The following is an 18,423-nucleotide window of genomic DNA, read 5'->3' on the forward strand; positions in this document are numbered from 1 at the left end:
ATATTTATAATATTTCAAAAAATAATCAAATTCATTGTACTATCAAACTAAAAGAAAAGTACTATAAACAAGCAAGTCAATATAATTCAAAATATAAATAAAGTGTATTGATACATCAACTATAATAATAAGTAACAAACATACATCAACAAAGTGTATTGAATAAATTAAAAGTTATTAATGGGAAAGGGCTCTAAATGATTTTCCTCATACTAGTAAATTAAAAGACCTATGTTGCAAGCAACTCCTATTCAATTTCCTAACTTATTTGAACAATTTTTGCTGCTCTAATAATTAATAGATGAAGTTGGTGAAGGAAGTCCTGTGTTAATTTCACTTATCTCATCTGCAAAATTTACTTCACTTGCTCTTTCTGCTGCTTCTTTTTCTTCATCATCACTGCTTTTCTCACAAGAAAACTTTGCCTTTTTGTCCCTCCTCTTATCTCCTTTTTCAGATATATTTTGTAACCAGTCCATAATGACATTATCTGTTTCAAAAATCACATGTTATGGAATAACATATAATAATTTAATGACAAATTGACCAAAGGTCAATAATTTGCCGCCTCTAATTATCAGTATCATCTCACCTCGTGAATAAGACACATAAAAATGGGTGGCAGATGTCTACTATTTCTACATTTCTGACATCGTAGTAGTCATGGTAATATAAATTGTGATCATTATTCTAAGATAAAGAACAAAATTACCTGAGAGGGGTTGAAAGTTGTGGTGGGGACAACCAACAAAATTTTGAGATAAAGAACAGAATTTTCACACCATTTTCTTGCTTGACCCAACCAACATAATGTCCCGAATCAGCACTTCTACCCTTGTGGGTCAATACGGCAACCAAATCATATATTCCAGTCATCTGCATTACTTTTTCACCTTTGGACACAGATAATGAGTGTCAGAAGCAGCAAGAGGATTGATAACAGGGAAAAAGAAACAAAAAGGAAATGAAGAAGATAGCAGAAAGAGCAATGTGGTCAATTTTACCCTCTTCCATTAGAGCTACAGGTGGCTCGCCTCCTCCATTTGAAGATCCCTGAATCAATGAAACAAATTAAGGGTATAGCTTATAGCTAGTTATGCACAATAAGGTATGTGTATCATACTGTATAGAATGGGAGTTTAAGTTTCCTTACCTCTGCATCTGCCATTTTTTCATCGTTATCTTTTTGAACTGAGCTTTTTTCACTGTCTTTCAGACCAAGATTTTTTCCTTCCTTATATCTTAGGAGCTAAAGTAAAATGCCCAGAGTGAGAACATAGACCCTATCATTAACAAACTCAGATTAGTGATCAACAAAATAAAAATTGATATCTTTAAATTAATAATATGCAAAATAGTGAACCATATCAAGATTAGCTGGCTGAGCAAATAGCAATTAGCAATGAAGAAATGAAGCTCAACCAAGAGATGCACTATCGTATACCAAGGGAAAATACAACTACACCCTAATACAATGGAGGCTACATCATGTTACATTAAAATGTACTCATTCTGAGATCACATTCATATGGTGTAGACTAAAGTAAACAAAAAGCCAAAATCTAAGAAATATCATATCCAAAACTGAATGCCAACCTTGGCAAGGCATTGATGCGTGATTCTTTCAAGTAGATAGCACTATGGCCCAAAGCAGGGGAAGCTTTCTTCAATTCTGATTTTAATCCCTACATAAGTCAGCTGGGTTAACAAATAGAGGAATCATTCATCATAAAGAAAAATTGCATAGAATCCACTACATTCAAACAGTTTAAAATTTGAACACACAAATTATGTTGTTCTAACTATAACATTTCTAATTCTAATCAGTTGACACAATAACACCACAATCATTGTTTGGGTTATTCTTGACCAAGAAATATTTTTACTAGAAATCTCTTGGTGCAAGTTTACTGTTAATTTTGGCATGAATGTCTACATTTGAAGTTACTTGTTTTGCATAATAAGCAAAAATCAAAGGATTCTCCAAGGCTGCAGCAACTCTCTCTTTATCATTTAACTGCTTATTCACTGCAACAACAGAAAATTAGTAGAATCCAAGACTTGTGTTATGATGAGGATTGAGCATAGTTTTTAACAAAGAGAACATGGAACATAAAGTATTCATATTAAAATTCAGGGTGGAGTAGTAACCCCAGAATCCTCATGCTAAACGCTGAAAAACAAAGGGAAATGGTAGCTTCACCTAATATTTCATCAGCATGAGATCCTGGAGACACTTTGATATCTACCTGCAAAAAGAAATTTCAGAGAGTCATATGCTACATGCAATTAAAAAAAATAATCAAGAGTATAAAGGTTGCATTCTTAATGCACATAAATGAACTTTTATAACTTTATAATGATAAAAAAAACTTATTAGTTCACTACCACAAATATAGGTTTTAGCAACGCCAAAATTTGTAACGCCTTAAAACCGTTCTCTTAGATGGTTTTAGAGAACGGTTTTTTAAACTGTTGCTGTTGAAGTTCAATTTTTCATTACGTTATAGCAATAAAATAAAACTGTTCTCTTTGACGATTTTAAAGAACGGTTTTATAACCGTTACAATGATTTGTTTTTAGGCAACAATTTTTTATTGTTGTTTAAATATTTGTACAAAGGATACACATAAAAACCGTTATCAATATTGTAACACTTTAGAACCGTTCTATTAGATGATCTTAGAGAATGGTTTTTACAATGTTGCTGTTGAAGTTCAATTTTTCACTATGTTATAACAACAAAATAAAACTGTTCTCTTTAACTATCTTAAAGAATGGTTTTATAACCATTACATCAATTGTTTTATGAAGAAATAATTTTCTACGGTTGTTTTAAATAATTTAACAAATATTAGTTTTTGTTCCGTTCAATTTACGCTCTGAAATTTAACATATAATATTTTTTTACACTTAAAGAAAAACCTAAAAAAATATTCAGAACCCTAATGCAGACTTTCCGCTCGTTCTTTTTCCCTCCTTCTAGCGAACCCTAACCCACCACCATAACCCACCACCATTCATCATCTTCCCTCCCTCTACTAGCGAGCCCTAACTGATCACCATAACCCACCATTCATCATCGTACGTTAGCCATCAGCACATAACTTCACGCAGTCCTCACCATACCATCGAGCCCCAACCCACCTTAATATGAACTCTTTATTTTTAGAAATTAATCAATTAAGAATAATTAAATTAGTTTTATTAATATTTAGAGTTAAGTTAATTAATATTCTTGTGTAATTTTTATAATTGATTATTTCAAATAATTTAAAATTAAAAATTCAGTAATAGAAGAACTATATAATTTAATTTAAGTAATTTCTATTATGATGAATAAATTATTATTTGTTTTATTAATTTGAGTTCTTAGAAAATTAATTTATTAGGAATGATTAAATTAATTTTTATATTATATAAATTGAAATTAAAAATTTGGTAATAGAAAAATAATAAAAAATTATATCATTTAATTTGAATAATTGATATTTTTTAGTTTAAACTGTATTTTACAAAATGTAATTAATATATTTATTTTATAATTTAAAATTAAAAATAATTATTTGAGCCCATTGATATATTAATGAATAAAATTTATATTCTAAAAATAATTTTTACAGTATTATATTTAAATTTTAAATTATTATTCTATCTTAAATATTTTATAAAATTATTATATTACTTGTATATATTTTATTCTAACTCTAAATTTCCAAATAAAACCCTAATTTAACAATTCCTAACCTTAACATAATGTAAACATATAGAGTCACATACAGAAGGGGAATACGAGAGAAGGGGAAATAGAGAGGGGGAAAATGAGAGAAGAGGGAGAGCTCAATGGAGGGGGGATCAGAAAACGGGAAGGAGAGGGGAAGGGAGAGGCGCTGCCAGTTGTGACCACAGCCACCGTCGCCGCTGACCTTTAGGGGAAAACGAGAGTGAGAAAGAGACACGCACAGAATGCGCGACACGAGGAAGAGAAGGAGCTCGTCTTCGTTGCTGCCGTCGGCGCGCCATGCCGCAGCTGCCGGTGGAAGGAACCAAACAAGGATAGGAGGTCGTTGTTGATGCTGCCACAGAGAGGAAAGAAGGGACGCGTGTGAGAAAGTGACGCAGTAGAGGAGGAGCCGTTCCTCTGCCGCTGCCGGAATTCCTGGTCGCCGCCGTCATTCCTGGTGAGTTGGTCCAGAACCACCATTTCAGAACTCTTATTGCTCTGTAACAATCCTATAGCTCAGGCAAGTCAATTTTTTGCTGTGAATCATTTTTTCAAATTGTGTTCTGTGTAGCTTGTAGACTGGTTATAGTTATTGCTATTTTCATTGTGAATTTAAGATGATTCATTGTTATCTGTATGAATTTAAGATGATTCATATATTTATTCTTGTATTGATTACTATACTTAATCCGAAAGGATAATCTAGACTAGCTTTGAGTGATAGGTAAATGTCAAAACGGAATTTTAACGCATAACTAAAGGGAGATCAATTGATCAAATTAAGGCATACAAAAGTATATATTACTAATCATTGGTACTATAATCCCCTGTAGTTTAGGATCAAACCAAACTTATCTTAGGTACAAAAGTCATTTATGTCTGATAAGAAAGTTATGCATTTACAAGATGAGATTACCAGTCTCATCCCTATCAGCTAAGGAAAGGAAGATCATGTTATACATATACTGTATATCGCACTAATTATATTTGGAGATAGTTCATGTAAAAGAAAATAAAGATCATGAAAAAGTAAGAACAGTAGTGGCACAGAGAAAAATGTACATAAAAGGACTTTTTATATTATTAGGGGGTCATTTAGTTTTATTTTATATATAGTAATGGTAGTTCTTAAAGTTATATATAGAAGTGAATTAGGTATATATTTCACCAGAGATAAACTCATAAAAGGTAAAAAAGGATTAAATAAGAGGTTGTAGTTAAAGCTAGCATTTAGTTATTATTTTCATGTGTTAATTAATAGTTGGAATAAAAAGAAAACCTTAATAACTTTTTTAGTCATCAAGTCACTTAATTAGGGAAAATAAATTTAAGACAAGTTGAATATATATATTCTCTTCTTAAGTAAAAAAAAAGTAAAATCATATAAATAATTGTTCATTACTATTAGTGTTGTATGTATTGCGTTCCTTTTTACTACTTTTCTTCATTTATTTTTCCAAAGTCGAATCCATGTGTTTCGGTACAAATTAAAGAATATGCAGTACAGACTTTAGTGATGGTTGATGGATGGAAGACCCGCATACTGCGCTTTTAGCTATCACATCACCAGTGGTAACTTGTGAACAAGTTCAACTCTACAATCATTCATTCATTCATTCATTCATGTCACTCTCTTTCTTTCTCTCCACCAACTAAATGCACTACACTCTTAATTTTCCTGCCAGCAGCCTCTTAAGTAGAGTGCTATATATATTTACAACAGCCTCCTAAGTAGACCAATCCATCTTAAATTCATTGTTATAGTCAATTATCCTTTTTTGTGAATTTACTTGCATATTTCACTCACTTGTCTTATATAAACCATGGACTAACTGGTAAAAGTTGGCATTCATATTGTTCAGAAGAAAATTGAGAATCAAGGAAAGCATCTTTGTTCAGTAGTATATGGCTCGCTACCACCAGAAACTCGAACAAGGCAGGTGTGGACTCTTACCTAAGTTTTAATTTCCCTGTTGCCTTTCACTTGTTTCATGAAAATATGATATTTGAATTTAAAGTTTTACTCTCTCTTTCCATACAAAAATTTATGCTATTTGTTTCCTTATTTCGAAAACTTCACGTGTGTCAATAATTGACAATAGATATCATGCTAACCAAAATCAGTTGTGGTCCAGTGTTATTTATAATGGATTGTATTTGGATGCCAACCCTTAAGGATTTTCTGAGTTGAAATTTTAATTAGGACTTCAGGCAAGCATGTTGAATGATGCAACAAGTGAGTTTGATGTTCTAGTGGCCAGTGATGCTATCGGAATGGGTCTTAATGTAAACATATCTAGGATCATATATTCAACGTTGAAGAAGTTCGATGGTTTTGAATTTTGGGACTTGACTGTACCTGAAATAAAACAGAGTGCAGGTAACACAAGATTCAACTAAGTAGATAGACACCTTTTTTAAAAAAAGAAAAAAAATAAAGTCAAGAATTGTATTTTATGTTATTTTATTAGAAATTAATCAAATTATATTTTTATATTCTATTCAAATTTGGAGACTTGGATATTTGAATCTTATTTTATTCCAGGGTTTCTGCATGCATATTATTGTAGGGAGAGCTGGTAGATATAGGTCAAATTTTCCTGTTGGAGAAGTAACATGCATAGATGTAGAGGATCTACCCTTGCTTCATTCATCTTTAAACTCCCCATCACCCACTTTAAAGGTAACTTGACTTTGATCACCCTATATGTATGTGTTCCTAGACCAAAAAAGTTGATGAAGAAGAAAAAATGAACAAGAATGTCACTTTAAGTATGAATCACTTTATGTCAAGCCTTTTGTTGATAACTTGATATGAATAAATTTCTTTCTTTCAAGACTTCTATTTTGATGATTTATGTTTCAATGCTTAATCTGATGTAGTGTGCTGTATTACTTCCTACTTCACACTTTTGCTATTTTTTGTTTTATTTACAGGAAAACCATGTTGAAGGGGAAAATGAACTTAATTAAGGTCACAAATTTTGAAGAGCAAATGTTAGCTAGTAAAAGTCATGAACCTGTAGACATGATGACGATAAACCTACTTGCTACTTAGCTATTTCAACTCTCTTTTCTTATTGTATTTTTTGCAAAATTAGATGATATAGTTCGAGGTTGTTATGACTTAGGCTAGTACTATGGTATTTTTAAAAACGATGATGATAATTAGAAGTAGTTACGACTTAGACTAGTATTATGGTATCTTGCAATGATGATATAATGTGATTGTGGATCTTATGTAATACTTTATAAATCAAATTTGATGGTAAATGTTCAATTAGTTTTCTTTAGTAATTTGCTTCAAATAGTTAAGGTTATTTATTGATTTTAAATTTAAAAAAAAGTTGGAACTAATTTCATTCATGAAAAAACTATTGTAAATAAAAAATTATATATAATACAAAAAACCGTTGTCAAAAGTCACAAAAGGTAATAGTGTTAAAACTGTTGTCAAAGATGACTACAAAATTGCAATGGTATTAAAACCATTGCCAAAAAAGACACTGACGGTAACGCTTTAAAACCGTTGGCTTTGTGAATAATAAAACGACAACAGTTTAAAATCGTTGCCTATTTAGTTATGGTTTTAAAACGTTACATCATGAACGAGAACAGTTCTAAACCGTTGCCTATTCAGTAACGATTTTAAACCGTTCTTTAAAAATTTCTTTCAAAACCATTGTCTATGCCAATAACTATGGCAACGGTTTTTTTGTTACCATTGCCTTAGGTAAAAAACCGTTGCCTATGAGCATTGGCAACGGCCGCATATACCATAGGTCAAAAACCGTTGCCAAAGCGTTGCCTAAGGTTTTAGGAACGGTTTTTCGATCTATGGCAACGGTTTTTGACCATTGCGAAAACCCTTATTTGTTGTAGTGGTTATATTAATTCCTACTATTGCTGCAGAGAAAATTATGAGCATCTGTTAGTACTTATTAGTCCGCAATTGCTTGAATCAGTACAAAAAAAATTATAGTACATGGAAATGCTATTTTGACATAACAACAATGATGTTACTCCAGCACAGTCCACAAGTATTTTTCATTGTCCAACACAAAACATATATTGGATGAGAGTATATAATAATATTCAATTCTTGGATGAGAATATATATATATATATATATATATATATATATATATAATTAATTGCATACATACATACATTAATTATCATAGCTTAAAAGTCAAAACTTCAAGTTCCAGTCTCCTATTCATGATGTCTGATATAAACTATTACTAAATACTAAACTCACTATAAGTTTCATTCAAGATGGTAAATATAAATTGGAAAAAAAAAGTTACTTAACTCATACTTGTAAATAAATGAACTTGCAGTGTCATTATCATGAATCTATTTCAATAGTATGGTTGAGATTCCATTTGATTTATTGTTGTATTGAAACAAAATATTCCAATTAATTTTTGACCATAAGTTATGACTCCTTCTCCTTCCCAAACCTGTTTCATGAATTCAACGGAAAATCAGACTAGTCTAGAAACAATAACATATTGTTTTGTGTTTTGTGTTTGATTCCGAAGGTAAGAAAGAGGAAGAGTCAGTTATAAGTTATAAGGTGTAAGCTGTAACCATTGCAATAATAGGGCCAGAGCTTAGGAAGTCACAGAGCTCATTGAAGAATTCCTTTGAAGGAACCAACACTTTGATCCCAAATTACCTAAGCAGCAATAAGCAAAGTTTCACACTGCATGACCAAGAACTCTCTTAATACTGTTATACACTTACAAATGATTTTCCTAATATCCAATAATATCAAAATAAAATTAGAAAACTATCCACCACATTCAACTTATACATGAGTTATTCTTACATTCAGTTCCAAAATCTCGTCGTCCTGTTTTATTGCTTGGATGATAATTATCAATAGTCATTCTCAATGCTTTGTCAGAGAAATGTTTAATATTATCAAGTGGATAACCTGAGAAACAACACCAGTATATAAACTGCATAAGGCATTAAACATAGCGATAAATGGGTAACATTGTCTATGTAAAAGAATTAATAACTATTGCCTTAGAATTTTTTAACAAACCGTAGCAATATTTTTATCAAATATAAACCAATCAGTAAAACAATCAAAAGATCTCTGTTGTTAATAGTAATTTGAACCCATTAGCAATAGTTAAGCCGTGAATCAAGCACCACCATTTCTAGCATTTGAACCCATCATGTAGTAGATAATGCACCAAACCAAAGCAAGATGAAACGAAAAAACAAATCAATAGAAAGTAGAAACCTTATGACTTTTAATGACTTCTACCAATCAGCTACAGAAATCAGAAAGAATTGGTAGCAGATATCATCATGTATTTAGTTAGTAAATGAACAAAAACATAACAGAAAGGAATCTAAAGTCAAAAAGCAGAAGGCCATAAACTATAGAACAATAAAGGAGCACAAAAGCAACATGATATCTTTGGCAATCACTGTATCACCATCTGCAGCTCCAAGATGTCGCAGAACTACCTCCTCAAGACGACCATCTCTATATGCATGCTGTAATTGAAAGATGCCTTTTACTCACCAATCAAGCATCAATTTTAACATGGTTGTAAAAGCAGTACCTTTTCAACTATTTTGAGTTCAAAAAATTTGCATTCATGTACCAATTCCATGTAATAATGTCTCAAATCTAACTAATAAGAAACCAACCTAAAAATTCTATTTTAAACATTTCTCAGCTATTCAGAATCAAAACCTAATCTAATCCTATTTTAACAACCTAAAAATCCACTAATCAGAAAATAAATCTAACTAAACTAATTACTAAAATCAAACTAATTAAACAAAATTAATTGAACACAATAGAAATTTAAAAAATTTTGAAACCAAAACCTGGTCTCTACGGTTCGAACAGGGGAAAAGCGAGAGGTGGAACCGCAGCTGACGGAGGAACTGATTTTGGTTGCCACGGAGCTAGGGCTTGCGCGTAGGTAGCCGCGACATTGACTGGAGGAGATGATGGCTGTAGCGCTGAGAAGATATGCGAGCTTGAGGGGCGATGGTGGTGGAGCTTGAGCTTGCTTTATTCTGCGAACGATAAAGAACGAGAGGGACAGAGGCTGTGTTCTACTGGTTCAGTGTTTAGAAAAGAGGAGAAGAAGGAGAAGGTAGCTGCGCCAGTTAGGGTGGCCGGCGGTGGCGCTGTGGGTGAGGAAAGGAGAAGAAGAAGCTCATCGACAGAGAGGGGAATGCTAGGTTTAGCTCGTTTGATTTGGTGCTGTGAATGAATGGTGCTCGGGCACAAACGATCATAAACGCATAATATCAACATTTCCGATGGAAAATTTTAAATTATAAACAAATTTTCTGTCTGTAATAATTTAATAAAATGCAGTATTTTTGTCCATTTAATTATAGATGGATTTTCCATTGGTAACCATTTCTCAAGAAAAAAAATTAATTTTTCCGACAGAATTATCCACGGATTCTCTTTTCCGTCTGTAATTTATGCTAATTCATTTTTTTGTTTCCGACAAAAATCCCTCACAAATTTTGTCTGTATTTTCGTGGGATAAAATCCGTCGAAAATATCCGTCTGTAATAACTAGTTTTCTAGTAGTGTCTAAAGAAAAAAAATTTATGCAAAAAAATCCAAAAGAGACTCTTTCTTAAAGGAATGTGTTAACGATATAATCATTCATGTTATCTTTTCTTATCACCTTAAACTTTTGGGAGAAATAATATCATAACAAAATAGAATTGAACGCAAGACTTTCCTAAATTTTATCCATAAGGCAAAAACAAAAATTCTACTTCATAATAATTGTTGTGCTATAAACTTGATAGCTACGATTTTAGAAAATTGCACGATCGGCAAAAATTCCTTCCGGCAAGTGCACCGGTTATCGTCAAGTAAAAACTCACAATAGAGTGAGGTCGAATCCCACAAGGATTGGTTGAGTGAGCAATTCGAATTAGAAGTGTGTTCTAGTTGAGCGGAATCAAGATTTAGATGAGAATTGCGGAATGTAAAATTAGCGGGAAACGTAAATGGCAAGAAATTGAAATTGCAGAATCTTAAATTGCATGAATTAAAGAGCGAGAAACTAAATTGCTGAAATTAAAAGGGATCGGGGTGATTGCATGAATTTAATTGCAGAATGTAAAGAGAAAGTGGTAGATCAGAAAAGGGGAATTCATTGGGTTTCAGGAGATATTGAGATCTCCGAATCAAAACATTTTTATCCCTTCCTCAACCAATGCATTCATTGAATTTTGCTTGGAAATCTTATATGATTGGATCCCAATCCCTTGGCTCACCAATTCTCTCTAAAAACAAACAAATTCCCAATCCCTTGGTTTAAATGTTCATAAGAAGAGATGATGCTCGATCACTGATTATACCACACAGTTTCATGAACCACAATTTGGTAGGATTACATGTCACAATATCCATCCAAACCCCAATCCAATTCACTGTGAGAAAGCTTCTCTAGCATGAATCCTCCATTCCTTTCCCAAGGTTCCGAAGGATTCCAATTATGGATAGTTTCTTTCCCAAGACAACTAGCCAATGGAATTAGATCGAGAAGCTTTCTAACAAAATTCAAGAGAAAAGATTGAAGAAGAAGATAAAAACTATTATTGATTCATTTAATTACAATAGAGCTCCCTAACCCAATGAAAGGGGTTTAGTGAGTCATAGCTCTGAATTCAATTACAAAAAGTATGAAAACTAGAAAAAAATGATCCCCAAAGTTCTCAAAAGTCCTTTGACTAACTTAAATTCTATCCTATTTATACACTTTCTCAATTGAGCTTCTGTTGTGTTTCTTGGGCTTTGAGGCCTTTCCCTGATTTCCTTTTGCTTTGGGTTTATGATCCATAATCCAGATGAGGCTGCTGATCCAATTCTGTAACATTCATTGAGCCAACTTAGTGATAATCAAGTAATGACACATGACTCAACAAATTGAAATTCCAGACTCATCAATTCTTCAGGCCCAATCCCATAAACCATGATATTCAATTGGGTTTCATACCAGAGTACGTTTATGTTAATGATTGTGCTCAAATGCTAACTTAAACTGCAATATCTTTGGCCCAGAAACCTTTTCAAATAGTGGCGTTTAAGTTGCAGTTTAAGCTTAAACTGCAACTTAAACGCCAGACACTTCCAGGAGGTAAAGTAGTCGAACACGTTTAAGCTTCAGTTTAAGGTTAAACTGAAGCTTAAATGTGGAAATGGAAGAAGGCCACCCTGGAGTGTGAATTGTCGAACACGTTTAAGCTCCAGTTTAAGCTTAAACTGGAGCTTAAACGTGGAAATGGAGAAAGCAACCCTGGAGTGTGAATTTTGGTCGAACACGTTTAAGCTTCAGTTTAAGGTTAAACTGAAGCTTAAACGTGTAAATGGAAGAAAGCAACCCTGGAGGAGAAATGTCGAACACGTTTAAGCTCCAGTTTAAGGTTAAACTGGAGCTTAAACGTGGAAATGGCTCCCTGGTGCATTTCATTTCTGGCGTTTAACTTCTAGTTTAAGGTTAAACTGGAGGTGAAACTGGAGCTTAAATTGGAGCTTAAACTGGCTTAAACTGGAGCTTAAACTCCACATGTGATATTCAAGCTTCCTTTATTGATTTTGTTGCTTCCTTGCCTAACCTCTTCTTCCCTGAAATCATCCAAACAACTGCATCAAAGTCTTGCAAAATTTCATGAGAAATCTTCCATTCATAGCATTCAAGTAATATAACTAAAAACTCATGGAATTTGCATCAAAATCATACTGTTTGGATGGTTCATTGCTTTGTTGTTCATTTAACCATTCTTGGTTACTTTAAGCTCAAGAAAATGCATAAAACAACTAAAACTAACAGAAAAATGCTAGTGAAACTAGCCTAAGATGCCTTGGCATCACAACACCAAACTTAATACTTGCTTGTCCCTAAGCAAGTCCTGAGTTATTTGAGAAGAAAGTATGAAACAGAAAGCAATTACATTGGCTATATTAGCAAGCATTTGAAGTTCATCAGAAGGGTTTTATGCAGAAAGTTGCAACATCACTTTTTCATTCTTATCAGGTAAGATTATCACTTTTTCATTGCATCCATCAAACACTGCTATGGCCTCTTGTTATTCTTATGTCCTTGGCACTTTTCCCTTCTTTGTTTTTCTTTTTCTTAGAGCTCCTTTGCTCCTTGTTTACTCAGTGTCATGTGTTGCACAAGCCTTTGGCATTTTCTTTTTCTTATCAGTGCACTACACATATCCACTACAGGCATTTTAGTTCACATTTCTTCTTGAGACATTGGTGCCCAGCACCTCTTTGTGTGACTAAATGTTTTGTATTTAGGTTGCTCTTGATAATGGACTTTTGGTTGATAATCCCGGGTTAGTTAACCCAAGTTACCAAGTGTTAAAACACTCCTCAGAACCTATTCATCCAAGCATATCCTTAATACATAAACACCACAGGCATTTGTCTCAGAAGTTCAAACCATTGGTGCCTAGCTTATTTTCTCAATTTTTTTTTGCTTTTTGGTTGCCCTTTTTCAGTGGCTTTTTCTTCTTCTTTTTCTTTCTTTTTCATGGCCAAAGACGTTTATTCATCAAGATCCATAGATAGTATTCAAACTTCTACACAAAAATGATAATTCTACACTCAATTTCCAGTGATCTGACTAAACAATCAAGCATGCATACCACCACTTAATTCTACTTGATTTGTCACTAATTGAGCCAAGTTACTTTTGTTCAAACTTTTCTTTTATTTTTGGAAACAGAACAAGCATGGCAAGCATTTGTTTAAGAAGGTGAAGTTATATCCAAACATCTAGGCATTCACTTTATTCAAAGCAGTAAACAGACAAACATACTAGAAATTTCACATAAAACTTAAATGACTTAAAATGAAAGAAGGCTCATAAAGACAATTCACAAACTATTATTTGATTATTAAGGAACAAGACCACCTCTCATTTGTTGCTTGGTTCCTCTTGATTCTTGGGGTCCTGCTTCTTCTTGCTTCTTGTCTCTCTTTGACCACTTGTACTTCCTTTGTCCTTTCTTATGAGCTTTGTCCAGAATCTAACTTTTTTCATTGTTTCTTCCACTCTTCCTTCAAGGATCACTGCCTTGTTCATTTCTCCTTCTTTCCTCCCCTTGAAATACTCATCAAAAGTTGGGAATGCTGGGTCCATCTTGTGTAGATGTTCCCCTATGTAGTTAAGCTTGATTTGAGAACTGATGTTGTAATCAGCTTGAACTGCATATCTTGCATTCTGCAAAGTGGTGGCTTCCTTGATTGCCAAGATGTTGTCATCTTGGTGTTGGCCTATGTGGCTGAGGGATTCCTGTAATTGTAAATTCTGTTCCCTTTGCAGATCTAGGAATCTTGATTCAAAGTTCCTTTGCATGTCCATCATTTTTAGGTGAAAGTCCTCTTGCTTCTCTTGAGACCTCATGTATTGTTGAGACATTCCTTCTATGATTTCCTGCATTCTGCTCATATCCATGGGGTCTCTGGGAACTTGTTGCCTTTTTTCTGGACTTCCTTGCTCTTCTTGCTCTTCTTCTCTTTCTTGCTCTGCTTCTTGCTCTCCTTCTGCTTGTTGCCCTTCTTCATTTCTTCTTTTTGTATGTCTTGGAGCAATTGGGCCAAGAGTCATTCTGTGAGCAGTCATGGCCATTCCAGGATGTAGCCAATTAGGTCTTGCATCTTCAAGTGGTACTTGGGCCTGGATGCATAGTCTGATGATGGTGCTAGGGAAGTGGAGCCAGGAGTCAGGGTCACTTTTCTCACTAAACTCTTGTATCTGTTCAGCAATGAGTTTATGAACTTTGATCTCTCCTCCCATCATAATGCAGTGTAGCAAGATGGCTCTTTTAGGGATTATTTCTGAAGAGTTTGCAGTGGGTAGGATGGATCTCCTAACTATTGCATACCACCCTTTAGCTTCAGGTGTTAGGTCTCCCCTTCTCAAGATTCTTGGAGCCCCTTTTGTTTTTCTCACCCATTCAGCTCTGATGGCACAAAGGTCTTCAGCAATAGTCTGATAGTCAGGTTCTCCTATCATCCTATCCTCATAACTTGCTTGGCTGAAACGTATGTTTTTCAGGCCAAGAGTTTTCATGATTGCCTTAGGGCTGAAGTCCACTTCCACCCCTCTCACATAGCTTTTGTATGTGGGTTTCTCGGTTGGATCCTCCCTCACTGCATTTGCATAAAACTCCTTCACCAGGTTGATGTTGATTTTAGTGATTGGCTTAGTCAGGAGCTCCCACTTCCTCTTTTTGATCTTCTCCCAAACACTTGGGAACTCCTCCTCTCCAAGGTCAAAGGGAATCTCAGCTAGTATCCTTTTAGGTCTCATCCATTCGGCCTGAATCTTATGAAAAACCGATTTGTATTTCCATGCATCAAATTCCCTTTCCTCCTCTATTGGCTCCTCCATTGGCTGCTTGTCTTTTCTTCTTTTGTGGCTAGATGAGGCTGCCATTGGTTCTTTAGTTTTGGCAAGTGACAAGCTGAGGTTGACAAGGTGAAGTAAGAAAATGTTGTTAGAAGTGTGGTTAGGTTGTTTTCGGCAAGAGGTAGTTATGCTATGATGAAAGAATATGTGCAAGAAGGAGATTTGGGTATGTGGAACTCGTTCCCCAAGTGGTTCTTTATAGTGCATGCAAGTGAAAAATGGACGGCTAGGGTGATTTGTGAAGGATGGCTTGATGGTAAATGTATGAATTAGGGAGAAAGACGAATTGCTTTTCACTTTCTTGGAAGTATTCTGGGTGCATTAAGTTGTACATGTAGCTATCTTTTCATGCAGAACTTCCTTTTCCCATGTGTTAGTTTCAGAGACTTGTGAACTCCCTTTTTGACCAAGCACCGTACCTTCCCCTTTGTCTTTTTCATCCATTCTTATCCTTCCTTTTTTACCTGCACAAACAAACAACTTTGCTATCATTTTTTCGGTCCATGTGAATAATGAATAGTACTTGCACATGTTTTTCCTTCTTTTTGAATTGTAAATCAATGATTGACTTCACGAGCTCATAGCCGTGACCCTTGTATGTATGCACACTTATTACTGGACACCAAACTTAGTGTTTGGTAATGTCTCCTGATGACATGAAATCCATGTTGGTTGTCCTTAATGAATGTGCATAATTCTAATAAATCATAGTCACTTTGGCTCTTTGATCCTAAACAATTTTACTACCTAAAGTAATTGAAATCAAAGTATTAAAACATGCAAATGGTATACTTGTCATGAATTTCTAAATCCAGAGGAACTTTTTGCTTTTCATTAACTGTGTTCAAAGAGGAACACCAAACTTAATGTTTGGTTGTGCACCTTGAATGAAAGATTGAATACAATTTGAATAAGATTTGGGGTGCCTTCAGGCACACCAAACTTAGAGACCAATTATATTTTACATGCAATGTTTAGTGCACCTTATCAACAGTTGTCCTGAGGATTCAAGTTCATGCATAAGAAACCATGCTTTATTAGATGCAAAGCAAAACAATAAAGAGTAAGGATACTAAAACATGGGTTGCCTCCCATGAAGTGCTTCTTTAACGTCACTAGCTTGACGGTTGTCCCTTGTTAGGGTGGATTGTAGTGCTTGATGTCCTCTCCTCTCACTATGAAAACGTCCCCATTTGATTCCTTCATGATTTCCAAATGTTCCATAGAAAGCACTTTCCTGATTGTGAACACTTGAGGGAGCTGGGAAGGAATGGTTTTGAGGCCAGGTGGGATTGGCAGATAATGACTTGATATCACTTTATCTCCCGGAGAGAAACCTTCAGTGGGAATTTTCTTGTTTCTCCACCCTCTTGGCAATTTCTTTACAATTCTTCCCTCTCTCTTGAGGATTTCTTCATTGACCTTATGCCAGGAGGATCCTTCTGAGCTGTTTCTATTGATTCTTGTGGCTTTAACTCTTGCAATTCTTGTTTGCCTTCCAAGGACTGTTTCAGAGTTTCAGCTGCTGGGTTGCTTTCCTCCAAACACAGATGGCTACTATCATCCTTAGGCTTTTCAGGTTCTGGTTCAGGCTCAGATGCAGGTTTGAAAACATGGAAAATGAGCTGTTCATCATGTATTCTCAAAATTAGCTCTCCTTGTTCTACATCTATGAGCGCTCTAGCAGTGGCTAGAAATGGCCTTCCCAGAATGATAGGGTGTAGGTAGCTTTCCTCCATGTCCAAAATGACAAAGTCTGTGGGGAAGAAATAATTTCCCACTTTCACCAGCACATTCTCAACTACCCCTTCAGCTTGCTTCTGAGTTTTGTCAGCCAGTTGTATGATTACATCAGTGGATCTCATCTCATTCAGTTGTAGCCTCTTCATAAGAGTCAAAGGCATCACATTTATGCTAGCTCCTAGATCACAGAATCCTCTGTCAATTTTTGTTTCCCCTATGATGCAGGGGATATGAAAACTTCCTGGGTCTATTTTCTTAGAGACTATGTCCTTCTTGATGAGGGCACTGCATTCTTTGTTCATTATTACAGTTTGTCCTCCCTTCAAAACTCTTTTCTTGCTCAGCAATTCTTTCAAATACTTGATATGTGTAGGCATCTGCTGGAGAATCTCAAGAAAGGGAATATTGATATGGAGAGACTTAAATGTCTCTAAAAACCTTGAATATGTTTTCCCTTTTTCACCTCCTCCTAACCTCTGAGGAAATGGTGCTTTTGGTTGGTATGTTTCTAGCATGCCTTTATTTTGCAGTTCCTTGGCTTGCTCAGTTTCACTTTCCTGCTTAGCTTCTTCCACACCTACCTTCAAGATTTCTGGCTCCTGTTCTGAGGGTCTGATTCCTTCTTCTTCTGAGACTTCCTTCAATATGGTGATGGCCTTGCATTCTTTCCATCTCACTCCCTTTTGTTCCCCTTTAGGATTCTTTTCTGTGTCACTAGGGAACACTGCAGTTGACTTGGGGGCCTGTTGAGATAGCTCTCCTACTCGAGACTCCATCCTCTTGAGTTTTTCACCATGGTTCCTTAAGGTAGATCTCACATCATCCCTAAAGCTTTTCAACTCACTTATGTCCTGACCCATGTTTGCAAGCATTCCTTCTATCCTGTTTAATTGATCTTGAAATTGTTGGTTCGGATTAGGTTGGGCAGGTTGATTATTTTGGCCATGATATGGTGGTTGGGAGTAAGTGTTTTGTGTGGCTTGGTATGATTTTTGGTTGGAGTTTTGGTATGTGGAATTGTTATGTTGGTTGGGGTTGTAAGGTTTGTGGTTTTGTGGTTGGGTTTGCTGGTTTCCCCACCCAAAGTTTGGGTGGTTTTTCCAGCCTGAGTTGTAAGTGTTGGAATGTGGATCATATGGTTGTCTTTGTTGATTTCCCACATAGTTGGCCTCTTCCCAATCACCTCCTTCAGTGCTTACTTCCTCTTGATCTTGTGTGTGTATTGCAGCCACTTGATTTGTTCCTAATTTCCTGGTGAGCTCTGCTAGTTGCTTGGCAAACACCTTGTTTTGGGCTAGAATTGTATCAACATGGTTCAGCGCCATGACTCCCTTAGTGTTGTGTCTCTCTGAAGCATAGTAGTACTCATTCTCAGCCACTGTCTCAATCACTTCAATGGCTTCTTCCACAGTCTTTTTCCTGTTCAATGAACCTCCTGATGAATGGTCTACAGCCTTCCTTGATTCATAAGAAAGTCCATCATAGAAAATATGCAATTGCACCCAGTCATGGAAC

At 35.1% G+C, this 18,423-nt stretch overlaps 1 protein-coding gene across 1 annotated transcript; it reads right to left on the reverse strand.

Moving 5' to 3' along the window:
• Positions 1-287: 287 nt before the first annotated feature.
• Positions 288-1,168, reverse strand: LOC130949926 (ubiquitin carboxyl-terminal hydrolase 6-like). Its single transcript, XM_057878522.1, has 4 exons — positions 1,154-1,168; positions 1,005-1,053; positions 783-893; positions 288-490 (listed from the first exon to the last, which is right to left on the reverse strand). The coding sequence occupies exons 1-4, from the start codon at positions 1,166-1,168 to the stop codon at positions 288-290; spliced, it is 378 nt and encodes a 125-aa protein (XP_057734505.1).
• Positions 1,169-18,423: the final 17,255 nt, after the last annotated feature.

Source organism: Arachis stenosperma, chromosome 9 (assembly GCF_014773155.1).
Source record: "Arachis stenosperma cultivar V10309 chromosome 9, arast.V10309.gnm1.PFL2, whole genome shotgun sequence".
Lineage (NCBI taxonomy): Eukaryota > Viridiplantae > Streptophyta > Magnoliopsida > Fabales > Fabaceae > Arachis > Arachis stenosperma.

Coding starts and splice junctions, on each gene's coding strand:
- LOC130949926 (XM_057878522.1), bottom strand. Junction 894..1,004: donor TGTAGCTCTAATGGAAGAGG/GTAAAATTGACC, acceptor CTGTGTCCAAAG/GTGAAAAAGTAATGCAGATG. Junction 491..782: donor TTGGGTCAAGCAAGAAAATG/GTGTGAAAATTC, acceptor TTTTTGAAACAG/ATAATGTCATTATGGACTGG.